Consider the following 26,305-nt stretch of genomic DNA (forward strand, 5'->3'; position numbering starts at 1 on the left):
CTTCTGTGAGGGCATCAGCTCCTCTTTTCCCTCTCTGCACAGCTTAGCCATAATACCAAGAAGCAAGCAAGGAGCATCTCCCCTGCTGTCGGGCTCATACAGCTCGCTGATGTGCCGTTGCATTAGCAGCCTGTCAGGCTCATGGGGAGGGGTGGGAAGGGACCAAATGTACAATAGGGATTTTGGAGTGAGCAGCAGCAATCCTCAGTTGCTCCCTGCTCATGTCTTTCTACGAGCAGTATCTGGTGGCCTGGCCCTGCTGGCTAGGTGCTTGGGTAGCTGTCACTTGGCAGGGGACTGGCTGTAACCAGAACAACTAAATGAATGAAGTAGAAAATGAACATCCTTGCTTTGTGGATGAGAAACCGACACACAAAATACTCGGTTACCTTCCCACAGCCATGCAGGGGGTCTGAGGCTTTTTCATGGAGCTCTGAGCCTGCCGCAGGGTCCTGGCTCCTGCTCTTCTGAGCTTTGTTGTTTGAACATTGATGAACAAGGTTTAAAAAAAAAATTCAATCTCGTAACTTGCCTCTTGTCCTACATACCAGACTGGAGGGCAACTAGGATATGAAACGTGTACAAAAACAGGACCTTCTCTGCAGGGCCTCTTGACACTGATGTTTATAGGGAAATACAGAATTACTTGAAGGTATCGCAGTGTATAATTGCAGTTTCACTACTAAGGGTTATTTCAGGTGAGTATGACCTGCTTCCAATGAAATTAGCACTTTTTATCTGCAGTAACCTAGCAGCTCGTTGAGGTAGGGACCATTTTCATGTTCATGTGCACTCAGTGCCTGGTACATGAGACTCCGTTGGGGTGGGGTCCCAAGACACTACTTCATTACTGAAACTAATTAATCATCCAAAGCACTGCAGACAGAAAAGGTAATTTGTTTTCTCCTGCAAAGTGAATAGAGGTAGGGAGGAAAATAAAACCCAGCTTTCCTGTGAGCTGGGGTTGGCCTGCCCTGGCGAGACAAGGACTGAAGGGCTGTGTGTGGGAAAGCTCCCTATTAAACCTGGGGACAGTAGGGGGTTCCTGGAAGTGACAGTCACACAATGGTGCTTTTGTCAGAGAGGCACCAAAGGCCAGATGATGTCACCTTGCGCTGGGCTGCGAGGCTGCTTGCGCCTCTCGGGATGGAGCTCAGCAGTATCACAGTATCTCTTTAACAGGGAGGAGGCAATGAAAAGGCTGCTTTTATCCCACCCTTTTTTAAAAGCAGGCAAAGAAGCTTTGTTCCAGAACAGTCTGCCTGTTTTCAGAGGTGGAAGAGACTAATTAAAGAGCCAGTGCTGGTCTCCCCCCCAGCTCCCATCACCTGCAGGAGCTCTGGCCTCCTCCATAGGTGTAACTAGGACCACTCTGCTCCACATCCTTTTGACTGGCTCAGAGGAATATCTAAACTCCAGCCGTGTCCTTTGCCTTCGCCACCTCACCTTTAGGTGGAAAGATCAAGCTATCTTTAAAGGCTGCCTGAGATTCCAACAGTCAGAGACTTCCCAAGGATAAGAGCTGTTGAAAATGGGGAGAAGGGGGATGAAGAGGAAGGCCTGTATTAACATGTCCATATGAATGCTCTGCAGAGCCTCAGAAAGCAGGATTCTCTCAGAAGGCAAAGGAGACCTGGATGAAAGGCAGCTCTTTCCCCTGCCTCCCCCTTATCTGACCAATTTCCAGCTGCTGCAGCCAGAGGCAGCATCCTCACAGCCCCCTGCCTGCTCTGTGCCTGCAGGTCAGGCAGCACCACCGGCCACCCCATCCAAGCCCTAGCAGCTTCTCTCCCAAACAGAGGGGTGGGAGGAGGCTTTTAAAGGTTTAATGACCAAACTGAAGCACAACCCGTGGCAACCCCTTCTGTGTGGTGACCTCAGTTAGGGCAGCCCTCCTGGAAACCTGTGTTTCTCAGGCCATGCGGTACAACTGACAGATCCCAGCCCTCCCAAGCAGGGGGGCATCAGGCAGATCTTTACCTGGTCTGTGCCCCTTGCTGCAGAGGAGCACACCTCTCTTCCTACTGATGTAAGTGGGTGCCTGCTTGCATTTCTCCATCCTCACACTAAGGAGCAGTTTAGTGTTTCTCTCCAAATTCATCTACACTCTAAATAGGCTTTCAAAGTAAGAGACTAAAGGGTGCAACAGGGTCCTGAGCTGCTCCATAGGTGATTGCTGGGTGGCCATGGGGGCTGCAGCCCCGCTGGGGATCACAAGTTTGTACATGCCGTGCAGCAGGGATGTGTAATCCTCATCGTGAGTGGGTGCTGGAAACTCCTGATTTCAGCTTGCTGCTCTGCCTTGACTTGCCAGATGAACTCTTAATGAATAAGCCAGCCTCAGTTTCCCTGTTGGAAGTCTGGCTAATGTCTGCCCACCTCAGGGGAAAGCTACAGCTCAGGATTCACGTCTGTGAAAGAATTTGAAGCGTGGAAAGCTCTGTTCAGGGAAGGTCTTCAGATTAGTCAGCTCCCAGCGTGGCTGGGTTTGAATATTTATGAAAGCAGAAAATTGTCAGGCATGTTTTGCTGAGCTGTACAGCTCCTTTCCTGAAAGGAACATTTTTCCCAAAACAGTGCTTGGAGGCTTGTTTACCTCAGTCTCTCCATGAACCCTCACTCCACCAAGGTGACAGGCAGGAGTCTGGGATAATAACAGGCAGGGTGTCTGCAAGGGGACGTAGAAGGCACACAAGCTGTTTGGGCTGAAGCAACCTGTCAGTGCTTTATTTCAATACAATTGGAGCCCTAAAGCTGTTGTTGGGAAGGAGTGTCCAGAGAGCCTGGATCCACAGGTTGCTCTCCTGTTAGCCACAAACTGCTTCTCTGAGGCTTCCAAAACCCTGGCAGGAGGGTGACACTTGGTACTGCTTCCTAAGGGATTATCTTTTTCCCCTTAGACCCTAAGCATTGCTGTGGCTTCACTCACACGCATCACCCCAGAGCATCTCCAAAGCCAAAACTGGAGTTAGCAGAGGGCAGTCAGGCCAGGCATGCCCAGCATTCCTGGTGCTGCCTCTTCCAGAAACCTCTGTCCCCTAAAGAGCATCCTAAAGAGAGACAGAAAACACCTGCATCTCTGCAGCGAGCTGAAACACAGCCAGAGCCAGGACTGAGGGCTGGGCCAAGCTTGCACGCCCTTTCCCATTTACAGGCAACTTTCAAGAAGCTACTTTTGGAGATGCAATTGTGAACTAAGCCAGGAACTGGCTGAACACGGCTGGAGTGCCCTCATGCTGGCTGAGGGGTTGTGGGGCACAGGTCCAAGAAGGCCTGCAGATTAGACCAATTAAAATAGCGCTGACAATGCCAAATGGGAGACTCCAGAAATGCAAATATTTTCTTAGCTTAACTCAGGTTTTTACAGTTTCCTCCACTGTCTTTCATCCCTCCTCGCCCCTCAATCTGCAGCATGGCTCGACTCTAGCTGCAGTGAGGGGCTGACCCCCAAGTTTGGGCACTAGTGAGGGGTTCGACCAACAGACCCCTCATTAGCGAGGTGCTTGTGCATCTCCTTGCGCTAAGGCAGCTGTGCAAGGGGCCACACACTGCCCTGGGGTCAGGGAGCAGCAGGGGTGACTTTGTTCCCTCAGTGAGGAGCTGGAAGCCAACCACAATAACATGGCTGGCAGGGCAGGGGCCTTGCCAGCCAGGGCCCCATCCCATCATACCTGAGCGAGGTGAGCAGAGCAGACCCTGGGTAGCAGCCAGGCTCAATCAAGAGTCCAGATCATTGGACAGGTCTATGCTGATGAGACAGATCCAAGGCCAAGATGGGAGGTCGGTCTGCAGGTCAGGATCACCAGGTCCATGGCCAGGCATGGCTGTGGCTGAGCTGGAGACCAGCACTCCTATGGTAGAGCTCAAAAAGGGGTAGAAGACCCAGAGCTGAGCTTAAATGGAGCTCCTGTGCCCACAGGTGGGGTGTGGGTGGAGGCCCCAGATGAGGCTGGTCAGGACCATTAATGCCTCTTCACAGCTGGTCACTGTGAAGTGGCCAAAGTGAGAAGAGCAGGAGGTGTCAGCACATCTCACGGAGAGATGGTCCCAGCAAGGCAGCTGGGCTTGGTGGGAGGCTTTGGAGCAGGAGGGCTGTCCTCCAGCTAGAGCCAAGTGCTGGGACTTCATAACTTGGAGTCCAACCCCTGCCCCTTGGCCAACTTACGAGTACCTCTGCTTCCACCTTCCAGCTCTGAAAGAGCAGTTACATGCGTGACCAAGCCAGTGTTGGGAAGCAGATGGTTTCATGTGGTCTGCTGGGGAGATTTTGAGCTCATGGACTGGATTTTCCCATTAACCCTTTCATCACAGCTATACGACAAGATGTCTCCAGCTCCTGCACCTGAGCAGCATCCGCAGAGCTGCCGTGCATGGGGCACTGGCTCCAGGCCGGCCGCAGCAACCCTATCAATAAATCATCTGTGGCTAGTCTATCGCATGGTACTTTTCTTGCCAAGACTAATCAAAGCTTAGTCTCTAAGCAGGTCTCTGCAGCTCAGGCTGTGGCCAGGGACGTCGGCATTGCTGGGTGGGTTGTGTGGAGACTGTGCCTGTGGTTTAGGTGGAGTCCTCAGGAAGGAGCATATGGAGCTCCCCAGGGAAAGTGCGCTGCACCGAGGACCCTGTTCCTGCTGCCCATGTCTCCTGGGGGGTTATCTGCATGAACTGCCAGGCAGGAAAGGACCAATGCACGAGTTCTGGGGAGGAGAGTGTGGTGGGACCTTCTGGTGGGTGATCACCGAGGTCCTGAACCCCATGGATGGTGCTAAGAGGGGAAAGGGCATGATGCCAGTCACCAGAGGTTGCACTCAGATTAGGAAGGGGACAGGGAGGGTTACACTCAAATGTGCAAACTCAGCCCTTGACCAGCCAGCTCCCGAGAATTGGAAAGGGAGAGAAGGGGATCGCTGGGCCAGCCAAAGCCTGCGGCCACAGGCCCTGACCCGAGGTCCGGCACAGAAGCGTGCACAGATAGCTGCTCCCTACAAATGAGCTGAAGCCACGTCCCGGCACCCCAGCCCCAACTCCAGGGCTGGAGCACAAACCTGCAAACGCTGTCCTGCATCATCGGAGAAGTCGGAGTCCTGCCTGGCTCCGCAGGCAGCGAGCACCACTGCCAAAGCACAGAACTAGGAATAAATAAATAAATCCTGTGTGATGAACTGTGGTCATATTTCCTTGCTGCCCTTCCAGGGACTCCCAGAAACCCAGCGGGGCCATGATAGCTCCTCAGCCCCCTTCAGCTCACTGCGTGGGGAGCAGTCTACGGTATCTACAGAGAAGTTGTTGGATGGTGGAAGGAGCTAATTTAAATGAGAAAAAAAGACTTTGGGTATGTTGCCAGCATTCTCCTTGCCTATTGTACTCCCCCTTCGGTTTCTGCTTTCCACTGAACAGTTTTATGTTTCCAAGGATCATAAATTCTCATTTTTCCACTGGGCAGGAGGTGCACTCCTGGACTCCACTGCTTCCTGCGTCGCTTTTGTGTCCGTGTTGCCCAGTTACTGCAGCACAGACCCAGACTATGCCCAGCCGCATTCACACCGGCCATGTCCCTGGGAGCGTGCACCCCGCCGCCGGGCACTGGGAGTTCATAGGATTCAGACAGGCACATGCTTCCCAAGACGAACAAAGGAAAGGCCATAACCCAGTGGTTTCCAGCTGGAGGCTGCGAGGGAGCGGGCTGCGGCTGACCGGTGAAAACGCCGCTGCCTGGCAGGGCTGGCGCGGGAAGGTGTGATGTGATGCAGAAGGGGCCGCGGTGACTCAGGGGGGATTGGAGGCTGGACCGCAGCCTGCGGTCCAAAGGGTATGGGAACTGACACTGCTCGTTTGTCAGCTCGGAGGCGGCACGCAGCGCTTGGCTAAGCTACACTTGCTGGGAGAAGAACTCAGGAGTTTTCTGTAGCATCAGTTCCAAGCGGCAGCACTCCAAGCATCAGTAATTCAAATAGAAGTCGAGATAATGCTGTGCCCTTGTGCTGTGCGGGTCAGTTTGGTTTGAAATTAATAACATTCCTGAACTTGAAATACTTGGATTCATCATGGCTTTAATTCCTAAAATGGCGCTCATATGGCATCGGAGGTTGCAAACTGCAGTGGGAGGGAAGGATGCCTCCCACGCGGCTGGGATGCGGCCGTGTCCCAGCCTGGGAGCAGGATCAGGGACCGGTGGGTCCTCCTGGGGTGATGCTGCCCGGAGCTGGTCTGTCGGGGGGCAGAGCCGAGCAGATTTCCACCTCCTCATTGCCATGCTCCCTGTGTCCGTCTGGTGGGCAAGGTTTGGGAAGGGGCTGGGACTGCTTATTGTTGTGGGGTTGTTTATGGGCACATACATCCTGCAGCCTGCCAGGCCGGGGCCGGGGCGAGGGGAGGCTGGGGGCAGGACAGCAGGCTAACGGCTGGCTGGAGGATTTCCAGCTGCAGGAAAAGTCGTCCATTTCCAAGCCTGTGGCATCTTCCTTTGGGGACGCAAACAAAGTACTTGACCCAGCAGCGGTTGGGAGCACTGACGTACTCCTGTTTCAAAAACCTCGAGAGCCTCTGCCTTGATTTCCCTTAGTACAACTTGGGCTGCGCAGCAGCAAACGAACCATGGCAGGGAGCATGTCCTGGCTCTGCCGGCTCTCTCGACTCTGGCCCTTCTGCTCTTTGTTAATGAGGAAGATGCATTTTTTGGAAACAGAGGGTGCCTCTAAGACTTGCAAACTCTCTATTTTATGACAGTTTTCATTTGCATAATGAAGGCCCTGATACCTTCAGTAATTAATCACATTAAGAATTGCTTCCTTGAATAATGCTATTCATGCAAGTTGTTCTTAGTGCTGGAAACTGCATATGATTTCCAATGTGCATTAGCCCATCTCTTTCATCAGCAGATGGAAGCTGGTAACTGCATGTGTAATTTATATCTGCTTGGGTGGAATTATCAGATGAAATATGCATTACACGGCGCCATTAACATTTCTAGTCATACAGTCTTTAGCTCTCGGGTAAGTTAATATTACATGCCAACAGTGTGTGGGACCATATGAAAGGCAAGGATTCGAACACGGGGATTTAAAAGCAGAAATGGAAAGTATTCCAGGTCAGACATATCAGAAATAGAATTAATGAAGCTGCTAAATTAAATGAGATGCAGTGCCCTTTTTTGACCTACATTTTTTTTAAAATGTCCCATCTTGTCTCCATAGCTAAGAAAGCTGCCAGGCTTGCCTGCTGAATCGCCACTTGTAAGGGCAACTCCAGATCCTTTAACATCCGGAAAGCTTTCCCCTATAGGCTGGCACAAGCAGCAAGAGAAAAATGATTGAATCTTGGAAGGCAGCAGAGAAGATGAACGCTGCTGTGTGGGTTTGGATTTGTTGGTAACCTTGACAAATTTGGAAAAAAAAAAATCACATCAATTCAATAGTAAGAAAAAAAAAATATCAGTTACTAGACTTTGCTCTGACGACAGTGCTAGGTTAGCTGGGGAGCCTTGTGCGCAGATGTATGTTGGTTTATGCATGAACATTTTTATAGGAGATAGTCTGCTCTCCTGGAGTGTATTTTTTCATGTGCTTTTTTGTCCTTATATAAATCACAGTTAATTAAAATACTGATTCCTGCTTGATAGGAAGCAATTAAATGACTGAAGCTTTATCCCATCTGCCTCTTATGTGTAGAGATGGAGAGAGAGTCCAATCCAAGCTGGTGCGGTGTGGGCTCGCAGGGCTTTCGCCCAGCCCTGCTCTCGGGATCACGGTGCTCTTGCCCAGCTGGCGTTACTGCTCCGCATGCTGAGCAGCCGGTTGGGGCCAGGCCATCCTACAGCTCCTGCTGCTTGAGGGTTTTCACCCTTTAGAAAGGATTTTGGGGCCCAATGAGTTTTAACTGTTTTCAGGCCAAGCTAATTCTGCCCATGGCTGGGACCCTGGCACCTCTGCTGTGGGGAGTGTGCGTAGGCTGTTGGTAGGTGCTCCGGCGAGGATGCAGCAGCAAAGCACGGAGCAGCAGCGGCCACGAGCTGCACGGAGCAAGCAGGACCAGCAAACTCATCGGCCTCCTTCCTCGCTGACGATGCTGTGGCAAAGGGCTGCATCCTGAGCAGAGCTTGAGGGTGCTGCAGGCAGATTGCAAGGGTCAAAACTGCTTCAGACACTGTGTGTGGGGTGTGCGTGTCGCTGGGGCAGGGCAGAAGCTCTGAGCTCTGCTCCCGCCCCGTGTGCCTCTCCAGCCCCAGCTGCAGCAGCACGGCTCGGCGGCTCAGCACTGGCCCGCAGCAGGGGCAAGGGCAGAGTGTGCCGGGCAGCTCACGCCGGCTGTGCGGCTCTGCTTGGAGCTCAAGCCCCGTACCTGTTCCAGAGTCAGGCTGGGGTGGGGTGGTGCGGTGTGGTAGCTGGCTGAAGTTCCCTGGGTTTACAGAGACTTGTGATCACTCCTGGCAGCACCCGGAGATGCACTGCCACTGCTCCCGATTGTTCCTTTCTGTCCAAGAGAGAAAGAAAAAGCATCTCTGCAAAATCCAGACTTGGACTTTGCTTAAAGCCTTTGAGTAAAGAGCCTTGTTTGAATGTAATTGCACCCCTGTTGCTACAAGAGGAAAATACACTGTATTGCTCTCTCTTTCTTGGAAAGCTCGGCTAGTATTTTCCCAGCCATTTGTGTATAGAGAAAGATAAATAGCTCTTTAGCAGGCAGAACAATCTATCCCGGTTTTATTGACATTCATGCAAGCAGACAAGGAGAAACAGTTTGGCGGTGCTGAGTGTAGGGGAGGGGGAAGCTCCAGCCTGGCGGAGCTGGGAGCACCCAGCGAGGCTGGGCTGGGGGTGCCAGGGCACCGAGGGGCTGCTTGGGTGGAGGGTGAGAGAAGCCCTCCCGGGTGCTGAGGCCAGCGAGCCCGGCTGCCTGGCCTCAGCCCCACAGATGTGTGCATCTCCCGCGGGTCCCCCCTGGCCCGCAGCAGTCTGAAGGATGGACTTGCCACCTCGCCCATCATTTCGCTCCTCCCTATAAATAAAAAACGTGTATAGCAAATTTAGCTCTGGCTTCACACGCAGTGGTGCTATAGATAGATTTTTAAAGAGCTTGTCTCAGAGTAATAATTCATGGGGAGATCAAAAGACTATGGATTAATCCGGGGACTGTCTGATACCGTAAACCTTGCAGAGTGCTAAGAATTCAATGAGCAGCATCAAAAGTCTGATAAACATGAAAGCCACCCAATTTTCTGCCTGTAAGGCTGGCGTGGCTTACAATGGGTGCTGGGGAGCTGGCAAGATGTGTATCTTCTCTGCAGTGCTTGGGTGCCATGCTGACACAGAGCCACACAGAGTTCTTCAACTTCAGGCTCCTGGAAAAGGTGCCTGGACTCCCTTAACGTCTCAGTTGCTACCTGCAGCTCCGCCGACTGTATAAAGAGATAAGATTTCTAATTAGATATCTAATTAGACAGTGTAGGTAGGCTTCAGGCTGCACTCCACCGCTTGGCACCGCCTTGTCCTCCACGTTTACGAATCACGGTCTGCGTTGATTCTCCAAAGCGATGTGGCAGAGACATCCCAGGAGAGAGTGGAGCCTGGCAATGGAGCGGAGGCACCTCCTGTCCCCATGAGCCCGTCGGAGCGGTGCAGCGTTCCCCGGGAAGGCTCGGTGGCATGGTGCTCACCAGCAAGGTGGCTGGCTGTCCTCGGGGGGACAGGACGCCGCAGAGGGGGCTGCAGGGTCTGAGTCACCCTGGCACCTTAGCAGGGAAAGCTTGCAAGCTGCCTCCAATTTGACAGACTGCTGGAAGATACGGCCAGCGCCTGTCCACAGCCTGTTTTCTGGTGGACCATAACTAACAGCATGTGGAGAGAGCCCAGAGGCTGTCACTTAGCTCAGCCACGCGAGCTCCAGGGCAGCTGCCGTGGTGTGCCTGCATCTCTGTGGTCCTCGCAGGGTCCTGAGCGGTTCGGCAGCCCATGTAGCAGCCGCGTCTGTAGCCTTGCTGCAGCCACTCACACGGGCAGAGCCAGCAGGCAGTGGTGTCCCCGTGATGTCCCCTTTGCCCAGTCCCAGCTCCGTTACAGCACCGCTGACATTATTAGACTATTAAAACAGGGGATTTGTAACCTCTGCTTTCCAGCTATGGTAACTGTACATCGAGTTAATCCAAAGGATTTATTTTTTAACAGATACATGGTGGCTGTTACTGTAGCTGCACTGACAGTAATGGATGTGCTGGTTTAGATAAATTGAGGATCTGGATTTCAGATAGGGACTGTGAAAAATACGGGGTATCAAAATGTTTCGGTTTTTGGAAGCTGAAAATAGTGCCTAAAAGAGGGCCAGTAAGGATCAGTGCTGTAAATACAGGTCTCCAGAGTGGAAGGGCTCTGCTACGCTTCCAGCTGTCAGCAAAAGCAACATTTAAAAGCTAGCAGTTTAATTTTTAACACAAATGGAGGTGAGTTCAGACTGCAGACACCTGCAGGTGAGGAGCTGGGTTTTCCTCCAGAGATACCGAGCCCACTGAGGTTAATGTGATTATGTAAATGACTGAGGTATAATTGTGTTATTGCCACCCATCTGGCCCTCCCTGCAATTCATAAGTGATTTTATATTCCCCATGCACTGCAGCGCTGACATACAAGGGCACTGGAGATGCCATAAATCACTGCTTGGTGTTTGCTGCAGGTGCCATCTCCCCGTTCAGCCTCTGGTGCAGAGCTGGGCTAGGCACAGCCAACGCATCAGGAAAGTTCTTCCCGGATCCGAATTAACGGTCTCTGGATGTAGTCCAGAGGATCGAGCTCTGCTTGTCCTCTCCCAAGGGATGCTCCTGACAAAGCCAGGATCCTGCCCGGCATCCCAGCTACGGCAGCGGGTCCTTCCCAATATGCGTTTTCTTAGTAGGATAAAACAAATTCGCACTTCCCTCGGCAGCTGGGATTAAACACAAAACCGACATTTTCATGTAAAACACTGACTAATACCGCACGCTGTCCCAGGTACCCCCCAATCCTACCTCTTTTCTAACCTGGGTTTTTCTTCCCATCAGTATGAATTCAAAGCCAAGAACATTAAGAAGAAGAAAGTGAGCATCGTTGTGTCTGTGGACGGGGTGAAGGTGATTCTGCGCAAGAAGCAGAAGGTGAGACTTCTCCAGCCCCGCCGGGGCACTTGAGGCCAGAGCACCCGGGATGTTGGTTTTGACCATGTCTGGGTGTTATTGCTGCTCTGGATAGTCACACTTCTAAACAAAACTGGCCTTTTCTTAAAAACCACCCAGAATTTTCACAAGAAAACACTGCATTTTTCATCAAACTAATAACAAAACCTTGCTGAAAAAAGAGTGGGAAAATTACACTGTGGGAAGAAGATTTTTTTTTTTTCCTATCAAAAAATGTCAAGCTTTCAGGAAATACAGTTTCTTTTTCTTGTTAATGCTGGTAAGCTTTTTCCGCGCTGCCTGGGCTAAGCACCCCTCAGCTCGTTGCCCAGGCTGGGCTTCCCACCAAGCTGAGCCAGCGGCTGGACCCAGATCTCCTAAGCCCTAGCTCAGAGCCTTCTTCCCCAAAACGTGTTACTCTTCTGCATATTTGATGCTATAAATTAATCTTAGGGACCATTTTCAGCCTGAAGGCTGTGAACAGATGATCGGATATGATAAATGATCAAAAAGAAATCTATTTTTATCCAAGATACTGATGAAACAGCCATTGTTCATATAGTCAAACTGTAGCCTGGATTTGGCTTGGGACAAATGCACCGTTTTCCAGGGTTCCTGCCCATCAGCCTGGTGGAGTTTCATTTTGACTTGACTCACTGTAATTTTGGTTCTGCCTTCTGCTTACAGAGAAAGGAGTGGACCTGGGACGAGAGTAAGATGGTGGTGATGCACGATCCTGTGTACAGGTACGTGGCAGGGGATTTACCAGCTAGGTCCAATCAGCCCTGAGCGATGCGTATCCATCCTGCCGCTTGCTGAGTTACCTCCACCAAGGCTGGCTTTCCAAAGGACCATGAAAAATTAACGAGGTCACAGAATTACCTCTGATGGAGAATCCTTTTCATACATTTTTGAGAGTGAGACGGACTGATCTAGCTTTGAAGCTGGCTCTGCTTTGAACAGGGGTTAGACTAGATGACCCCCAGAGATGCCATCAACCCGAATTACTCTGATTCTGACTCTGAAGACAGGCTTCCCACAGTTTTCCTTCACAGCATGGCTTGCCGTGTGCTTCTGAAGAAGGTCCTTACTCTAAGGTGTAAGTGCTTACAGGGAATTAACCCATACAGGACGTGGTAAGATAGCATTGACTTTCCGTAGCACCTGTCATAGGATCTCAAAGTATTTCGGAGACCACAAGCCCCACCCAGAGGTTTACACTGCATGTGTAAACTTCACGTGTAAACTTCACATGAAAACTGTAAACTACAGAGGTTTGCTGCATGTAAGCCTGATGCCTCAGGAGCCATCAGGGATGGCTTCCTTGAAGGCAACCCCACCAATGGTGCGTAGCCTGCGGACACAGTTAAGAGCACAGGTTGCACCAAGCTGTTAGATCTACCAAGTGAATAACTGTACCACGAGCGCAAAGCCCACAGCCCCAAGGGCTGGGATCACCAACGTTGCCTTTCTGGGTCAGAGCCCTTGGTGAGGAGCTAAGGAGCGGAGGACGTGCTGATGCATTATCCGAGCCTACCTCTCCCTTCTGGCATTTTTTACAGATTATTACAAGATGTGGTACATGGGCGATAGTTGCTCCAATTGCAAGCTCAACACAAAAAAATCCAATGACAGAAAAGGGCAAAAGAAAAAACATCTCAAGAATCCCTTTGGTTTCTTCTCTATTTAGAGCTGAACTCACTTGTCACATTTTTACCTGATTAAATCAAATATATAAAAAGGTCTTTAAAAATGGTTTTGCAGCATGGGGAGGAGAAAAAGTCAGCCTGAACAGGAGAGAGAGAGAAGTTCTCTGAGTACACTCAGAATCCCTGGGAGAGGCATCCAGGGGACGCTGGCTTTTGTGCGGTGCCACCTGCCTGCTGCTGCGAATGGACCCAGGCTGGGTCCCCGGGCTGGCTGCACCGAGGCGGGAAGGACGTTCGCTGTACAGGCAGTTGTGCCACGCTGCAGCCTGGGCAGGGATTAATTGCTGGGGCTAGAAATAGCCACACGCTTTCCAATACTATAGATTTTCTAGCTTTCCCACAGCATCTTTAAAAAGCTTTTGCCTACTTCAGAAACCAGAAGGTTTTCCATCAAGCCAGAAACATTCTCTAAATCTGTCGCCTCCTGCCTTGAAAATTGCAGGAGGGGCCGTGCACCGGCACTGCCGCATTCCTCCGGCCCTTGGAGCTGTGAGCCAGCCACCCTGGGGACACATGGGAGCCTCCAAGGTTGTCTGGGGGCAGACTCCCCTGGGTGTTTAATTCCCTTTGTCTCTCTACCACCTAGAATCTTCTATGTGTCTCACGACTCGCAAGACCTGAAAATATTTAGTTACATTGCAAGGGATGGCGCTAACAACTCCTTCAGGTGCAACGTCTTCAAATCAAAGAAGAAGGTAGGATGCTGCCGGGGCTTCGGCCGGGTCCTCCCCAGGCGAGAGGTCTCTGAGGGACCTTGCACCTTCCCGTGCAGGAGCCAAAGTGACTGCTGGGTCAGAGGGTGCAGATCCCTGGGGAGAGACCGAGGCAGCACCGGTGCTGGATGTCCCCAAAAAAACGTGCCTGGTGCCTGTCCCCTCCTGGCCCAGCTGCCCGGGCAGCAGCGCAGCCCGTCTGCCCCAGCCCACACAGAGATAAGAGCGTTCATCTCCAGGAGCAGGGGACCGGGCAGATGCCGTGTGTTGGGTCCAGCGGTGGGCAGTGCTGGAGCCCCCCGGCACAGGAAGAGACACAGCAGTGTGGGGCAGCCCTGGGACGGGAAGAGGGGGGAAGGCTCCCACTTTTCCCATTGGCAGCGGGGCGGCAGCGGCGGCAGCAGCGTGGCCTCCGCAGGGCTGAGCAGCATGGGTTTGCTCCGCAGAGCCAGGCGATGCGGGTGGTGCGCACGGTGGGGCAGGCCTTCGAGGTGTGCCACAAGCTGAGCCTGCAGCATGCCCTGCAGAACGCCGACGGGCAGGCGGACGGCGCCAGCGACAAGTCGGCAGAGGAGCAGCCGCTGGAAGGTGACGCGCGGCTCCCCATGGGGCACGGGCAGACCCCTCCCTCAGCAGCGGCAGCAGGGATGCTTTGGGGTGGGGAACTGCAAGGTGGCATGTCCTTCGTGGGCCAGCTCTAGTGACAGTGAGAGCTTCAGGCCCCTTCGGATGGGGGGCACGGGGAATCTGCCCTGTCTGCTCACTCATCCTGGGCACCAGGAAGGCGGAGGCTAAGCCCCCTTGTCCAGCAGGCTGAGGGGTCTGCAGGCACCAGCCCCTCGGCTGGCCCGCTCCCTTCCTCCTGCACCTTCACAGCATGCTGAGACTTGGAGCAAGTCTGGGACGTTGTCCCTGAGCTGTCACCTTGGCTGCCAGCCCTGCTCAGGGCCCCGGCTTCTTGCTGCGATCCTGCATGGGGGCGGGGGGCTTGGGTTTATTTATCTGTCTTGTTTGAAGTTCACCGGATAAAGGGTTCCAAGATCATGGATGCGGACGAGGTTGGCATCGACTCTGATGGCATCTGTGTGTCCGAGAGGGGACCCGGAGAGCTGCCCGCTGCCAGGGAGGACCTTGGCATGCTGAAACCTGGGCAAGCCTCAAAGGATAAGAACTGCCAGGTAATGCGGGGTGGGCTGGGGGACGGTCCACGTGCTCTGCCACTGCTGGGGTTCCTCTGCTCGGGGTCACTGTATCACGGCTTGATGAGGAGGGGCTTTCGTGGAGACCCTGTTGCAGAACCCCCTCCTGGCTCCCTGCTCTCACAGCCCCTGTGGCAGGACAGGGTGTTCAGCACACGGTTTACTCGCAGCTAAGCTGTGTCCCAGCGCTGGGGCAGGGGGAGAGGCGAAAGCTGGGAGTGGGACCACGGCGTATGGCTGGGCGGGCTTCAAACACAACCCAGGAGACCCCACCGGTGCAGGCAGGGCAGAGCACAGAGGGGCTCTGCTGGAGCAATTGCCCGGTGCTAGAAAGGAGAATCGAGGCAGGACCCCCCTCCTGCAGCAGCATCCACATAACAGGTGGAAACTAAGAGGAGGCATCTCTGGCGAGGCAACCGTTTCCCTGCCATGCGGGGTGGATTTCTGTGCCCCCAGTGCCACTCTGAGGCAGTCACTCATCCGACTGCCCCAGCAGCGACCCCCGGCTCCCTTCGGCCCCCAGGCCCAGGGAGCAGCGTTCCCAAGGGGGCCCAGCCCCGGCAGCACAGGCACCCAGGGCACGTTCGGCATGAGCAGTTTTTGCCATAATGAATAGCTGCTCTGCAGAGCTTCTCCGTGAGCGCTTCCCGGCGGCCTGAATGGCATCGCTTCATCTCACACAATTGTATCGCTTGCAAGGCCTGGCTGAAAACAGCTGCGGTGAAATGCACTCAATGGGATTCATTTCCGTGGCTGGAAAGGCAGGGCTTTCCTGCGCTTTCCTTCTGGGTGCTCGAGCTGCCCAAACAGGGGAGGGCAGCGGGCAGGAAAGGCAGCAGCCACGGGCCAGCTCCCAGTGGGGCACGCTGCGACGGGAACCGTCCTAAAACACCCCCACTGCTAGGGTGGGAGGCTGCCTGCCGGGGGGACGCGCTGCCTGGCTCTGGGCTGCGTGCCAAGACCCCCAATGCTACAGAGGGCCATGTGAGCCACGCACGGGGCCACCGCACGGTCCCCAGGGCACGTGAGGTGGCCGCAAGCTCCCCCACCCTGGGCTGACCCGGCAGACCCTGAGCTCTGAGCGCCGTGCCGGAGTGCGGGGGGGCTTGTGGCTGGGTCGGGCTGCTCTGAAATTGGTCAGTTTGCACTGCCCTTCTCACACTGGGTATCTCCAATGGCTGGGACCGCTGTGCTTCCATATCCACGCTGCCCACCTGCAGTATTTTAATATGCTGATGGCCCTGACAATAAACTGCTGCTGCCACTAGCAAATGCTTCAAGCAGCAAGAAATCGCCCAGCCTGGGCAGCCACATCATGGGGAAGGTGGTGGGGTGTCATCGGGTCACTCCCCAATGTCTCCTGCCTGGGGATCTGCGCTTGCTGTTTGGAGATACAGCCAGATGCAGATGGTGCAGCCCCGCCAGCTCTCTGGGAGCGGGAGTCACTCCAAAACATGCTGTCCTGAGGATCAGGTAGTGCAGTGCCTGACACCGAGCCCAGGGCTGCCCCCATCAAAAGTCCCTTGGTGCCAGGGGTGCGGGGACCACTCTGCCACGCTGGGGTCAGTGCTGTGGGGAAGCACGATCCAAATCCCAGCCTGAGCTGGTCGGTCCGCTCACCCTGCCCGTTTCTCTGTGCCCAGGATGCCGAGAACTGCTCCCTCCACCCGGCTGGCTCCCAGCAGCTGCTCAGCCCAAGCAGCCCCTGCTCCTCGGCCTCCATCACCCCGCTGGCCTCCCAGCACTGCCTCCAGCTGCTCCAGCAGCAGCTCCTCCAGCAGCAGCAGCAGACGCAGGTGGCCGTGGCCCAGGTACGCGTCCTGCTCTCCCCTCGGGCGGCACCAGCCTTTCTCCTCTCCCTGCTCTAGCCTCCGGCCAGGCTGGGCTGGCAGCAGGGGTAAGCACCCTGTGCTGGGGTGGGAGCAGTATGGGGAGCTCGCAGCATTGCTTACAGCTTAGCTCGCAGCGTTGCTTACAGCTTAGCTCGCAGCATGGCTTGCAGCGCAGCTCGCAGCATTGTTTACAGCACAGCTCCCCCAGGCATGGAGCTGGCTGCACGCATAAGCCCAGGCCGCTCTTAGCAGGGTCACGGGGGGCCCCCACAGAGCCACCCGCTCCCGTTTCATCCCATTTTTGGAAGCCGCCCCACCGTGCCTCTTCCCCCAAAGCAGCATCAGAGCGCGGAGCCCGGTGCCCCCCGGCTGGACACCTCCCCAACTCGTTTCATGTTACCGGGGGGGGGCGCAGCGGACCCCTCACCCCCCCCCCCCAAAACCTCCCGGCCCGGGATGCAGCCGCATCCCCCCGCCCGCGGCTCCACCGGCCTGGACCCGCTCGGGGCGGGGGGTGGGTGCCGCGGCGGGGCCGGCAGGGGGCGCTCGAGGGCCGCCGCGCCGCTGGTCCCGGGGGGTCCCGGGGGGTCCCGGGGATGCGCGTCCCATCCCCGCATCGCCCCATCCCGCAGGTGCAGCTGCTGAAGGACCAACTGGCGGCCGAAACGGCGGCGCGGATCGAAGCGCAGGCCCGGGTGCGGCAGCTGCTCTTGACCAACCGCGACCTGCTGCAGCACGTCTCCTTGCTGGTGCGGCAGCTGACGGTGCTGGAAGCCCGGGAGCAACACCGGCAGCCGGGTGAGCGCAGTGGCCCCCGCACCGGGGTGGGGGTTGTTTGGGTGCTGGGGTGCTCCCAGCGCCATGCCTTCGGAGCATCTCTGCACCCCTTGCGGTCATGCGGAGCAGCTGGGATGCTCCCAGCACCAGCCTGCCAGGCTCTGGGGGGGGCTTTGGAGCATCTCTGCACCCGCTGGGGTCCTGGGAAGCAGTTGGGGTGCTGCCAGCGCCATCCCTTCAGAGCTTCTCTGCACCCCTCGTGGTCCCAGGGAGTAGTTGGGGTGCTCCCAGTAAGAGCCCAGCAGGCTCTGGGAGGCTTCAGAGCTTCTCTGCATGCCTCACGGTCACGGGGAGCAGCTGGGGCGCTCCCAGTACCATCCCAGCATGCTCTGGGGGGGCTTTGGAGCACCTCTGCACCCCTCACGGTCCAGGGGAGCAGCTGGGTTGGAGGTCCCCAGCTCTTCACGTGCCTCTTGTCCCTCTCTCGCCAGTTGACCGCTCCTTGCAAAACCTGTCCCTGGCTCAGTCCCTCTCCCTGAACCTGAAGAACCACTACAGCCTGGACGTCCACCTGCCGTCCACCTCCACCCCTGCCAGCATCCTGGGCAGCCCTGTGGCTCCCGGCTCGCTGCCAGCCCTGGGCCCCGGGGACTCCTACCTCAACCTCATCAGCCTGGAGAGGGGTGGCCACCGCTACGGCAGCAAGGAGGGGGATGAGTGCCTGGCTGTGCTGGAGGGGCAGGATGGGCTCAGCCGGCGTGTGGAGGGCTCCGAGGTCAGCGAGTTCGCTCTGCTCAACGGGAGCAGCCGGCAGAAGGTGGATGACACAGACAGAGGGGACGAGGACAGGTAGGATATGCCACCTCTGTCTCCCGCCAGCTGGAGTGGCAACACCCCGAGCAGACTCTCCCACTCCCCTCTGCTGCCCCAGCAGGGCTCCCACCGCACAGGCCACGTTTCGGAGGGCTCGTGGCAGCAGAGCCTACAGCAGGGGCTGGGGAGGAAGGGCTGTGTTCTGGGCACTCAGAAGCAGGGACAGGCAGCCCAAGGGCTGTGCACTGGCTCAGGTACAGTAAGCCAGGGCAGGGAACCCACCATGTCCCCCTGTGGGGTCGCTGCCTGCCCTGCCGCGAAATGGTCGTTGCCACATCCCTTCACTCCAGCTCCAACGTTTGTAGGCGATGGGTTGCACTGATGGGACCCAGCAAAAGTCTTTTCGAGAGCCTGGGGCAGCCAGCCCAAGCCCCCCACGCAGGTAAGTACTTGCCCGTCACCTCCTCTCTCTGCTTTTGCTTCCCAGGCGGCAGCAGCCCATTCCCAAGCTCAACCCGCCACCGCCCATCCTACGCAAAAGGTCGAGCAAGACCTCCCCGAGCCTGGAAGTAGAGGTGAAGCCTGAGAGCACTGCCCACATGAGCTTGCCCAGCCCCAGCATCTCCAGCCTCACCAGCATCACTGCCAACTCGCTCACCCTCTTGGACCCCGAGGCAAGGACTCCCATGCGGAGCATTGCCTCCGGCACGGAGCCTGTCCCTGCCGGGACCTGCCAGCGTGCTCTGGGCAAGGACAGGACTGGAGAGAGCGGGCAGATGTCCCCCCTGGCCAGCATCCGCGACCCTGCAGCCAGCGAGGCCCTGGCCAAGGACTTGGCCACCCTGGCCAGCCCCACGGACAGCACGCTGCCCTTCTCCCCTGCGGACGACACCTGCTTGCACATCAGCTTCTCAGAAGATGAGCTACTTGAACCAGAGCTGGACACTGCCGTGGGGCCCAGCAGGGTCCCCTCTTAGTGGGACCGCAGTAGGTGGCAGCTGGCTGGCAGGCAGTCCAAGCAGCTCTGTCCATGCCACTCCACCAGCCTGCACTGGGGTTGGGAGCCCCTGTGCCCAGGCTGGGAGGCAGGTCCCTTTCCTGTCCCCGTCCCACAGAGCAGCTCCCCCTGCCACGCACGGGGCTGCCACGCAGGATGCAACCTGGCCAGTCCCTGCCCTCAATCTGCACCAGCTCACGCTGCCTTCCTGCTGCCCCGTCCCCCTCTCTGCTCACACAGCCAGGGATGCTGCACGGGGTCCCTGCCTCTGGGCAGCTCCCTCCGCTGCTGCCTGGCAGAGGTACACTTCACGTTCGTCACTACATCCCTTCTGCTGGCCGGGCGGCTGCAGGCAGCCCCGCACCAGCCCCAGCCTTCCCACAGCAGACGGGTGCCTTTCCCAGCCCCTAGCAGGGCGTGTGCCGTCGCCTGCCGGGCAGCTCAGGAGGGTGAGGAGCCGGCAGACGGCACTGCTGAAGGCCAGGGCACGCTGGATGGGGATGGCACTAGTTTGACTTGCTCCAGGGAGGTTCCCACCCAGCCAGCATTCCCCACGGGATGCTCTACGGCAGAGACATCCCCAGGAGCGGAGCGACGGGAGACCCCGGATGGGGGCACAGCATGGCGCAGGGCTGTGAACACCCATACACGAGGCTGCTGTCACCAACCCAGTCCATCAGTTGCCACCCATAGTAGCAGTGTGAGTGGGGCCATGTGGCACAGCCGCGGTGCCGCTCCCCTGCCTGGCTCCCCGAGGTGGTGCCAGGCTGCCACCACGCTGCCATTGCACTGCCACGGGCCAGGTCTCTCCAGGCAGCCCGTGTCCACCAGTGCCATGCTGCGCCCAGCCCAGCCCTGCTTCTGGGGACAGCAGCCCCACCACCGCGTCCCCACGTGGCACAGCCACCACTGCCTCCCCCCACAGGTGCCTTTTCCCACACCCTGGCACCCGCTACCCACACAGGCTGGGGCCACCCCCCGGAGGCCACTAATTGGGTGCAGGGCTGGCCCTGGGAGCCTGCTGCTGCGGCGGGTGACCCCCCCGGAGGGACGGTGCACCCCGTGTCTTGGGGTCAGGGTGGGAGAGCCCTCCTGTGCCTCTGAGCAGCTGGTGGCTGCAGGCAGGAGGCTGCTCCATTGCGCTGATTTTAGGGTGTAACAGTGTGGTTTGGGTTTGGTCTCAGAAATGTGAATGTCCTGGGATGAGTTAAGGTTTAAGGAAGAAGCCCAGCCCTGGGTGAAGGGCCGAGGCAAGGCCCCAGCGGTGCTGTGCGCCCCTCTTCAGCCCGGGCAGGTTTGGGGAGGGACCCGAGGAGATGCTCGTCTACCTCGGTTGTTTGCAAGAGGGTGTTGGGAAAGTGTTGGAGGGTTGAGATGGGGAAGTGTTGAGTAGAAATGGAAACTCAGAGCAGATGCGCTGCCTGTTCCTGGGACAGCGCTGCTCCCACGGGGGGAGATGGGAGTGACGGGACATGTACCCCAGAGCCAGCCGTGGTAACGCCGGAGCTGGCCGGGAGGAGCCGACAGCATCACCACCAGTGTCCAGGCCTGGGGACTTGTAAAGCTGCAGCTGGGCTGTCCCGTAGCGCGGTAGAGACAGACCAGCCCGTCCATAGGAGTAAAGTACGCTGCAGTTTGGTAACTGACTTTTAAAGAAAAAAAATAAAGGTGTCGGATTTGCAGAGCAAGTGTTGTGGTCTCAGCCCCGCCGGGGCCTGCACGCAGGGAGCCCCAAGCCGCTGTCCCCAGGTGCAGATCGGAATACCCCCCAGGTATTGACAGGGCTCTGAGCAACCTGATCTAGTTGAAGATGTCCCTGCCCACGGCAGGGGGTTGGACTAGATGACCTTTAGAGGTCCCTTCCAGCCCAAACTATTCTATGATTCTATTCTGTTCCCAAAGCAGCGAGATCCCTGCTGGGAACCAAGGCTGCCCTGAGCCACAGCCCCGGCTGCTCCCCCTTGGAGTGCTGGTGACAGCAGGAGGTCCTGCGTCCCCACACATGCTGCCACACTGGGGACAGGTTCCTTGATCAGGGACGGGGCCCATTTCCAAAGCAACCCCCCCATCATGCTGCGTGGCACCAAATACTGCCACCCACCACAGCCCCCACCTGGATGTGCAGCCCCCGGGCAGGACCCTGCTCCCCACACATACCCTTTGCCCTTTCCTGTCCCCATTTCTCCCCCCAAAATAAATCCTGGCCCCCAAACCGAGCCCAGCCCCGGCATGCAGGGTGAGAGCACTGCAGATGGAAGAGGTAGATCACAGGCAGGCAGCAAAACCTGATGCTGCGGGATGGGACGGGACCAGCCACATGCCGGGGCCCCACCGGGGCTGCCCGTGGCTGAGAGGGGCAAGAACCCCCTGCCCTCCACAGCACCCCATCCCCTCCAAGGAGGGGAAGGAACCCATGGATGATTCCGCACGGAGGCTCCAGGACAGATGGGGACCCTGCAAGACCGTCCCCCCACACAGCCCCTGGAGGGTGGCCCTGGCCGGAGGGACCCAGCCCAGCCCTGGGGGTTGGACGGACCCAGCACCCGGGACCTCTGCGGGGGTCTCGGGGCCACTCTCCATCCCTCCACAGACCGAGTGCAGCCTCCAGTGTGACGGAGCCGGGAGCAGGGAGCCCTTTCCCCAGGCCCACCGCAGACATCTGCCTGGGGGGGGCCGCCCGCACAGGGAGGGGGCACTTCCAGCCCAGTGTCTTATTATGCTTCCTTCATGGGAAGAAACTTTTTCCTTTGCTGTCTGGTAAGCTGCTAGCAATCATCAGGCAGGCAGGTGGTAAAGATTCATACCCATCAAACAATGCCATTTAGTTTGTAACCTGTGACTAAATCTGGTGTTAGCTTTAATTTCAGAGTCTGCTTTAGGGCTCGCTTGTTAATCTCTATGCAAAGCAGATGAAATGAATATGCAGCATTTTGGATGTAATTGTACGGCTTCAATTCAGCACTATAATTTTCCAAACAGGATCTTGCAATCAAGCTTCTATTCATTAGTGTATAAACAATTTAGTTTCTCAGCTCTCCAGTATGCCAATCATCTCAATGGAGTGAGCATCTCCAACAAAAAGAGGAGGAAAGTTTCCTTTGTGTAACAGAGGTAAAAGTTGCTCCGTACTTCAGACAATTCCTGCCTGGCAGATCTGGGCCGTTCCCGCAGAGGCGGCCGGTTCTCAGTGCCCCACGACACTGACCGGCTGCAAACGGCATCCCGGGGGGACATGCCCTGGTGGCCCTGGTGAGCTCCCAGCGAACATAGCCCCAGGGCCCCCAGCAATTCTGCATGTGAGACCCCAACAGACGAGCCCGGACCTCGCAGGATCAGGCCACCTTGGAAAGGTGCGACCACGCAGCACCTCAGCACCCCCCGGCGATGCTCGGGGCTCCCCAGGGAGAGCAGCCCACGGCTCTGGGGAGGGACGGCCACCCCAGCCAAAGCCCCCTGCGCATCCCCATCTCCCCCACACTGCACGCCCCACACCGGCTCAGCCTTCCCGGCCGGCACCGCAGGACAGGGCACCGGGGGACACCCCACACCCAGGGCCGATGGCAGCTCCCCCATGAGGGACGGGGCCAGGCTGGCACGGGGTAGGTTTTGGTCTCAGGGGCTCAGCCCCCTCATGGCTGGGTGCTTTCCTCGGTGGGGAACCGAGGGTGCCGCACACACGCGAGCGTATCCGGCACCCGGCCACATCCCCATCCCTCCGTGCCCATCGCCGCTCCTCGGAGGCGAGGAGGGACCAGCCGAGAGCCTCGACAAAGGGAAGCGCAGTCGGCAGAGCCGCTCAGCGCGGTCCCCGTTTCCAAATGAATATCGACAGCGCTAATTACAGGCCGACATGCAGACAGCTTATTAGCTTGTCACAAAAAGATGGTATTGAACTCAAAGCCCGTGGTATTCACAGAGCGCAGCAAGACACTCCCCAGACAGCACAGCGAACCAGGCAGGCGAACAACCTCCAGCAAAACTAATTACTTCCTGATTGTCTACGGCCACCCACTGGGTATAATAGTATAGACTAAATTTGGCATATACATAACTAAGCACTCAGCACCAATTTGGCATACAATAATCATCCTCTGTGTTGCATAATTAAAATCTGATCACTTGGAATAATTATTTCATATTCCCGGTATCGGGTGAGGATTGCATAATGCAGCGTGGCAGGAGCGCGGGCCCAGGAGCGAAACTGGCCGCTTTCACACCCGTGAGCCCCCCGGGAAGGACGTTACGGCTCCAGGCACAGCGAGAGACCTGCTCAGCGCCAGCTGCTTCTGATGGGTGCCAATAACCCCGTGGGCAAGGTGCTGTGATGCCCCGAGGCTGTTGGTCAGCACTGGCTGCGGAGGAGCTGGAGTCACCTTAACTCTGCCCCTCCACGGCGATGAGCCGATGCTGAGCATGGCCCCTGCAAGCCCTCCCAGGCGGGGAAGGACGATACCCACTCAGGACAGGCTGTCCCCGTGTCCCAGAGCAAACTCTCTCTGTATTGACCTTTCCAGGCAGGCTGCTGCCTCGCTGCCCGCCCGGTCGGGATGCTCACCACCCGGCCCCATTGTGCTCGCGCGTCTGCTAAAGGCGTTTGGAAAGACATGGCAATAAAAAAATAAAAAAAATCAAGTGGAACGTGTGTGTCTAATCCATTAGCTTCCTCTGGCGGCTCCCCGGGGACCCGGCGAGGAGGAGAAAGAATACGTGGATATTGCACGCGCCCTGGCACCTTGTCCCCAGGCCAGCCCCGCCGCTGGCCGCTGCCACGGGCTCATAAATCACGGTGGGCGACAGCGTTTCACAGCTCGCTTCCCAGCCAGGATATGGCCATTCCTGCTGATTACACGGCTGGCGCGCGGGGGAAGCTGCATCTCCCACTTCCAGGAAGGGAGGCTCCGCAAGGAAAACGCATTGATAAAAAGAAGAACGAAATCAGCTTTGTTCACGTTGCGAATCTCCCATTGTTCCTGCTGTGGCCATCGGCCCTTACTGGAGAAAGTATTTCCTCAGCGATAAATCTCCTGGGCTCCTCGCAGCCCTCGCCTTGGCACCGGACCCTCCTTGGGTTGTTTTCAAAGAAAAAGCAGCTTTTGCCACAGGCCCCCCATGGGGTGTGCTGGCCAACTCGTGGTGTGATTTTGGGGGACGAGGGCCCTCCCCGGGGCAGGGGAGGGGGGGCTGGTGCCCGTCCCGAGGGTCTCCAGCCCGTGTCCCCAGACAGAGCTGTGCCAGGGGACCTGCACTGCTGCTCCCAAAAGCTTCGCTCTGCTCCTGTCTCGCAGAGCCTGTGTCCTCCCTGCCGGCACAGCGCGACCCGGCGCAGGGCCGGGGAAAGCAAGTCTGACCGGGGCCACGCTAATTCCAGCGCCGAAACGCAGAGCTTGTGGCGGCCAAGCACTTGAAATACGGGAGTCGGGCTGACAGTCGTACAAGAAAAATAGATCAAGTTTCCAAGAAAATAGAGGCGAGCTGATCTGATTTTCATCAGCATCTTCAGCCGCCTTTCGGGAAGCCCCAGCCCGCTCCTCATTCCTGCGCTCTGCTTTACAAACCACTTAATTCCTTGTTGCTTTGGAAACCCTCACAAAGACCCTCTGCATCCCCCAAAATAACGAGCAACAGATGCTGCTTTGACCTCAGCAACTTCCTGGAAACATACATTTGTCAAAATAAAAATAAAAAGATTAATGCGAGGAAGGCTCTTAAATTATAAGGAAATAGCAGACAGAGAGCCTGGCCGCGCACGCCTGCCGTTGGTAACGGCCAAGCCCTCGGACAGCGGAGAAACCCAGGGCCGGCCAGGGAGGGGGCTGCGGGACCAGGGGTCCCCGCGCCCCTGGGGGTCCCCGCGCCCCTGCTGCCCTCGGGAGCCGGGAGGGGCCGCAGGCCGTGCGGGGACAGCCATGGGCTGCGCTGGCAGCGCAGGGTCCCTGCCCACCGGGGGCTCCTGCCTGGCCCCGCCCGCCACGCCTGGAGGGGCTCTGGTTTGGGAGCAGCAATCCATCGTCTTGCTTCAAGTCAGGTTTACAACATAGGTTGAGAATAAATATGAAAACAAACGCTTTCAGCATGAAACCTATCCCTGAGCAACCCTCATCACCAGAAGGGCCGCGGTCTGGCAATGCCGTCCACAGCACGAGTTACAGCGGGTGCAGGCTCAGTTCTCATCCCTCCTACGTTTCTCAGTTTATAGGAGTAACTGGTCTGTTCTACGGAGTTTTAAAACCCCTTTGCTCATCCCGCAGGGGGAAGGAGATGTGCAAATAACAGGTAACCAGGAAGTTTTTGGGTTTGGGTGCTTGAACACCAGCAGGTTTCATCCTCACGCTCTGGCTGCAGCCACCTGGCACGTCCTGGGGGACAGGGCTCGTGCACGGGCACAAGCACTTGCCAACAGCACACATGACGCCCACCAATGGGCAAGGGCTCCTGCCAGGGCTCGTGACAGCCACACTAGTGAGTGACAGAGCCCAATCTGTGGTGTGGCACAACCCACCCCCCCCTGCAACCCTGAACCCGCAGCACTCACCAGAGCTGCAGGCAGGGCGGCTCCGCAGGCTCCACACAGGGGAAGCCCCTTTTTCCCTCCCAGCTTTATAGGATCAGCCAGAAACGAGCTGCTGGGAAGGGCTTCTCCTTGGCCTGGTGTGAGGTGGGCTGGGTGGTCCTGGGGGTTTGGTGCACCTGGAGCAGGAGGGTCATGGGCACATTGGGCATCCGCATCCGCATCCGCATCCCCATCCCCATCCCCATCCCCATCCGTCTCCTGGTTGCACCCAGCTTTCTGCTGCTGCGTGACAAGACCTGACCATGGGACCTGAGGGACATGAGGGTGTTTTCTCCCTGGGGACCCCGTGACCAGGCTGGGGTTGGACCTATCTTGGCGAGAGGTTGCAGCGTCCCAGGTTGATGCTGCCGTGCAGCAGCCAGTGGCTGCAGGATGGTGAGTGGTGGGACGATGTGCTGGGGGACTGTCCCCCTGCCTGCGCTGAGGACGTGGCGGTGGCACAGGGGTCGGCACAGCCCGGCTGCTCCCATGTCAGCGCCACGGGGTTCGCGGGGTGCCGCTGTGTGAGGAATGCAAATCCTGACCCGGGCTGGGCCGGGGGCTCTGCCTTCCCCAGC

At 57.0% G+C, this 26,305-nt stretch overlaps 1 protein-coding gene across 2 annotated transcripts in view; it reads left to right on the forward strand.

The window, feature by feature from the left end:
* The window catches only part of LOC143168725 (carboxyl-terminal PDZ ligand of neuronal nitric oxide synthase protein-like), a 38,485-nt gene extending 17,624 nt beyond the window's left edge, over window positions 1-20,861 (forward strand). The window contains exons 3-11 of one of the 2 annotated variants that reach the window (XM_076355469.1): window positions 11,027-11,119; window positions 11,825-11,883; window positions 13,433-13,541; window positions 14,006-14,147; window positions 14,577-14,737; window positions 16,402-16,569; window positions 17,223-17,388; window positions 17,859-18,216; window positions 18,668-20,861. In XM_076355469.1, coding sequence (XP_076211584.1) covers window positions 11,027-11,119; window positions 11,825-11,883; window positions 13,433-13,541; window positions 14,006-14,147; window positions 14,577-14,737; window positions 16,402-16,569; window positions 17,223-17,388; window positions 17,859-18,216; window positions 18,668-19,157 — 1,746 coding nt within the window. In that variant the 3' untranslated portion in view covers window positions 19,158-20,861. The remainder of the gene's footprint in view (window positions 1-11,026; window positions 11,120-11,824; window positions 11,884-13,432; window positions 13,542-14,005; window positions 14,148-14,576; window positions 14,738-16,401; window positions 16,570-17,222; window positions 17,389-17,858; window positions 18,217-18,667) is intronic. The other variant, XM_076355470.1, reaches the window with a different exon arrangement.
* Window positions 20,862-26,305: the final 5,444 nt, after the last annotated feature.

This window comes from Aptenodytes patagonicus, chromosome 18 (assembly GCF_965638725.1).
Source record: "Aptenodytes patagonicus chromosome 18, bAptPat1.pri.cur, whole genome shotgun sequence".
Classification (NCBI taxonomy): domain Eukaryota; kingdom Metazoa; phylum Chordata; class Aves; order Sphenisciformes; family Spheniscidae; genus Aptenodytes; species Aptenodytes patagonicus.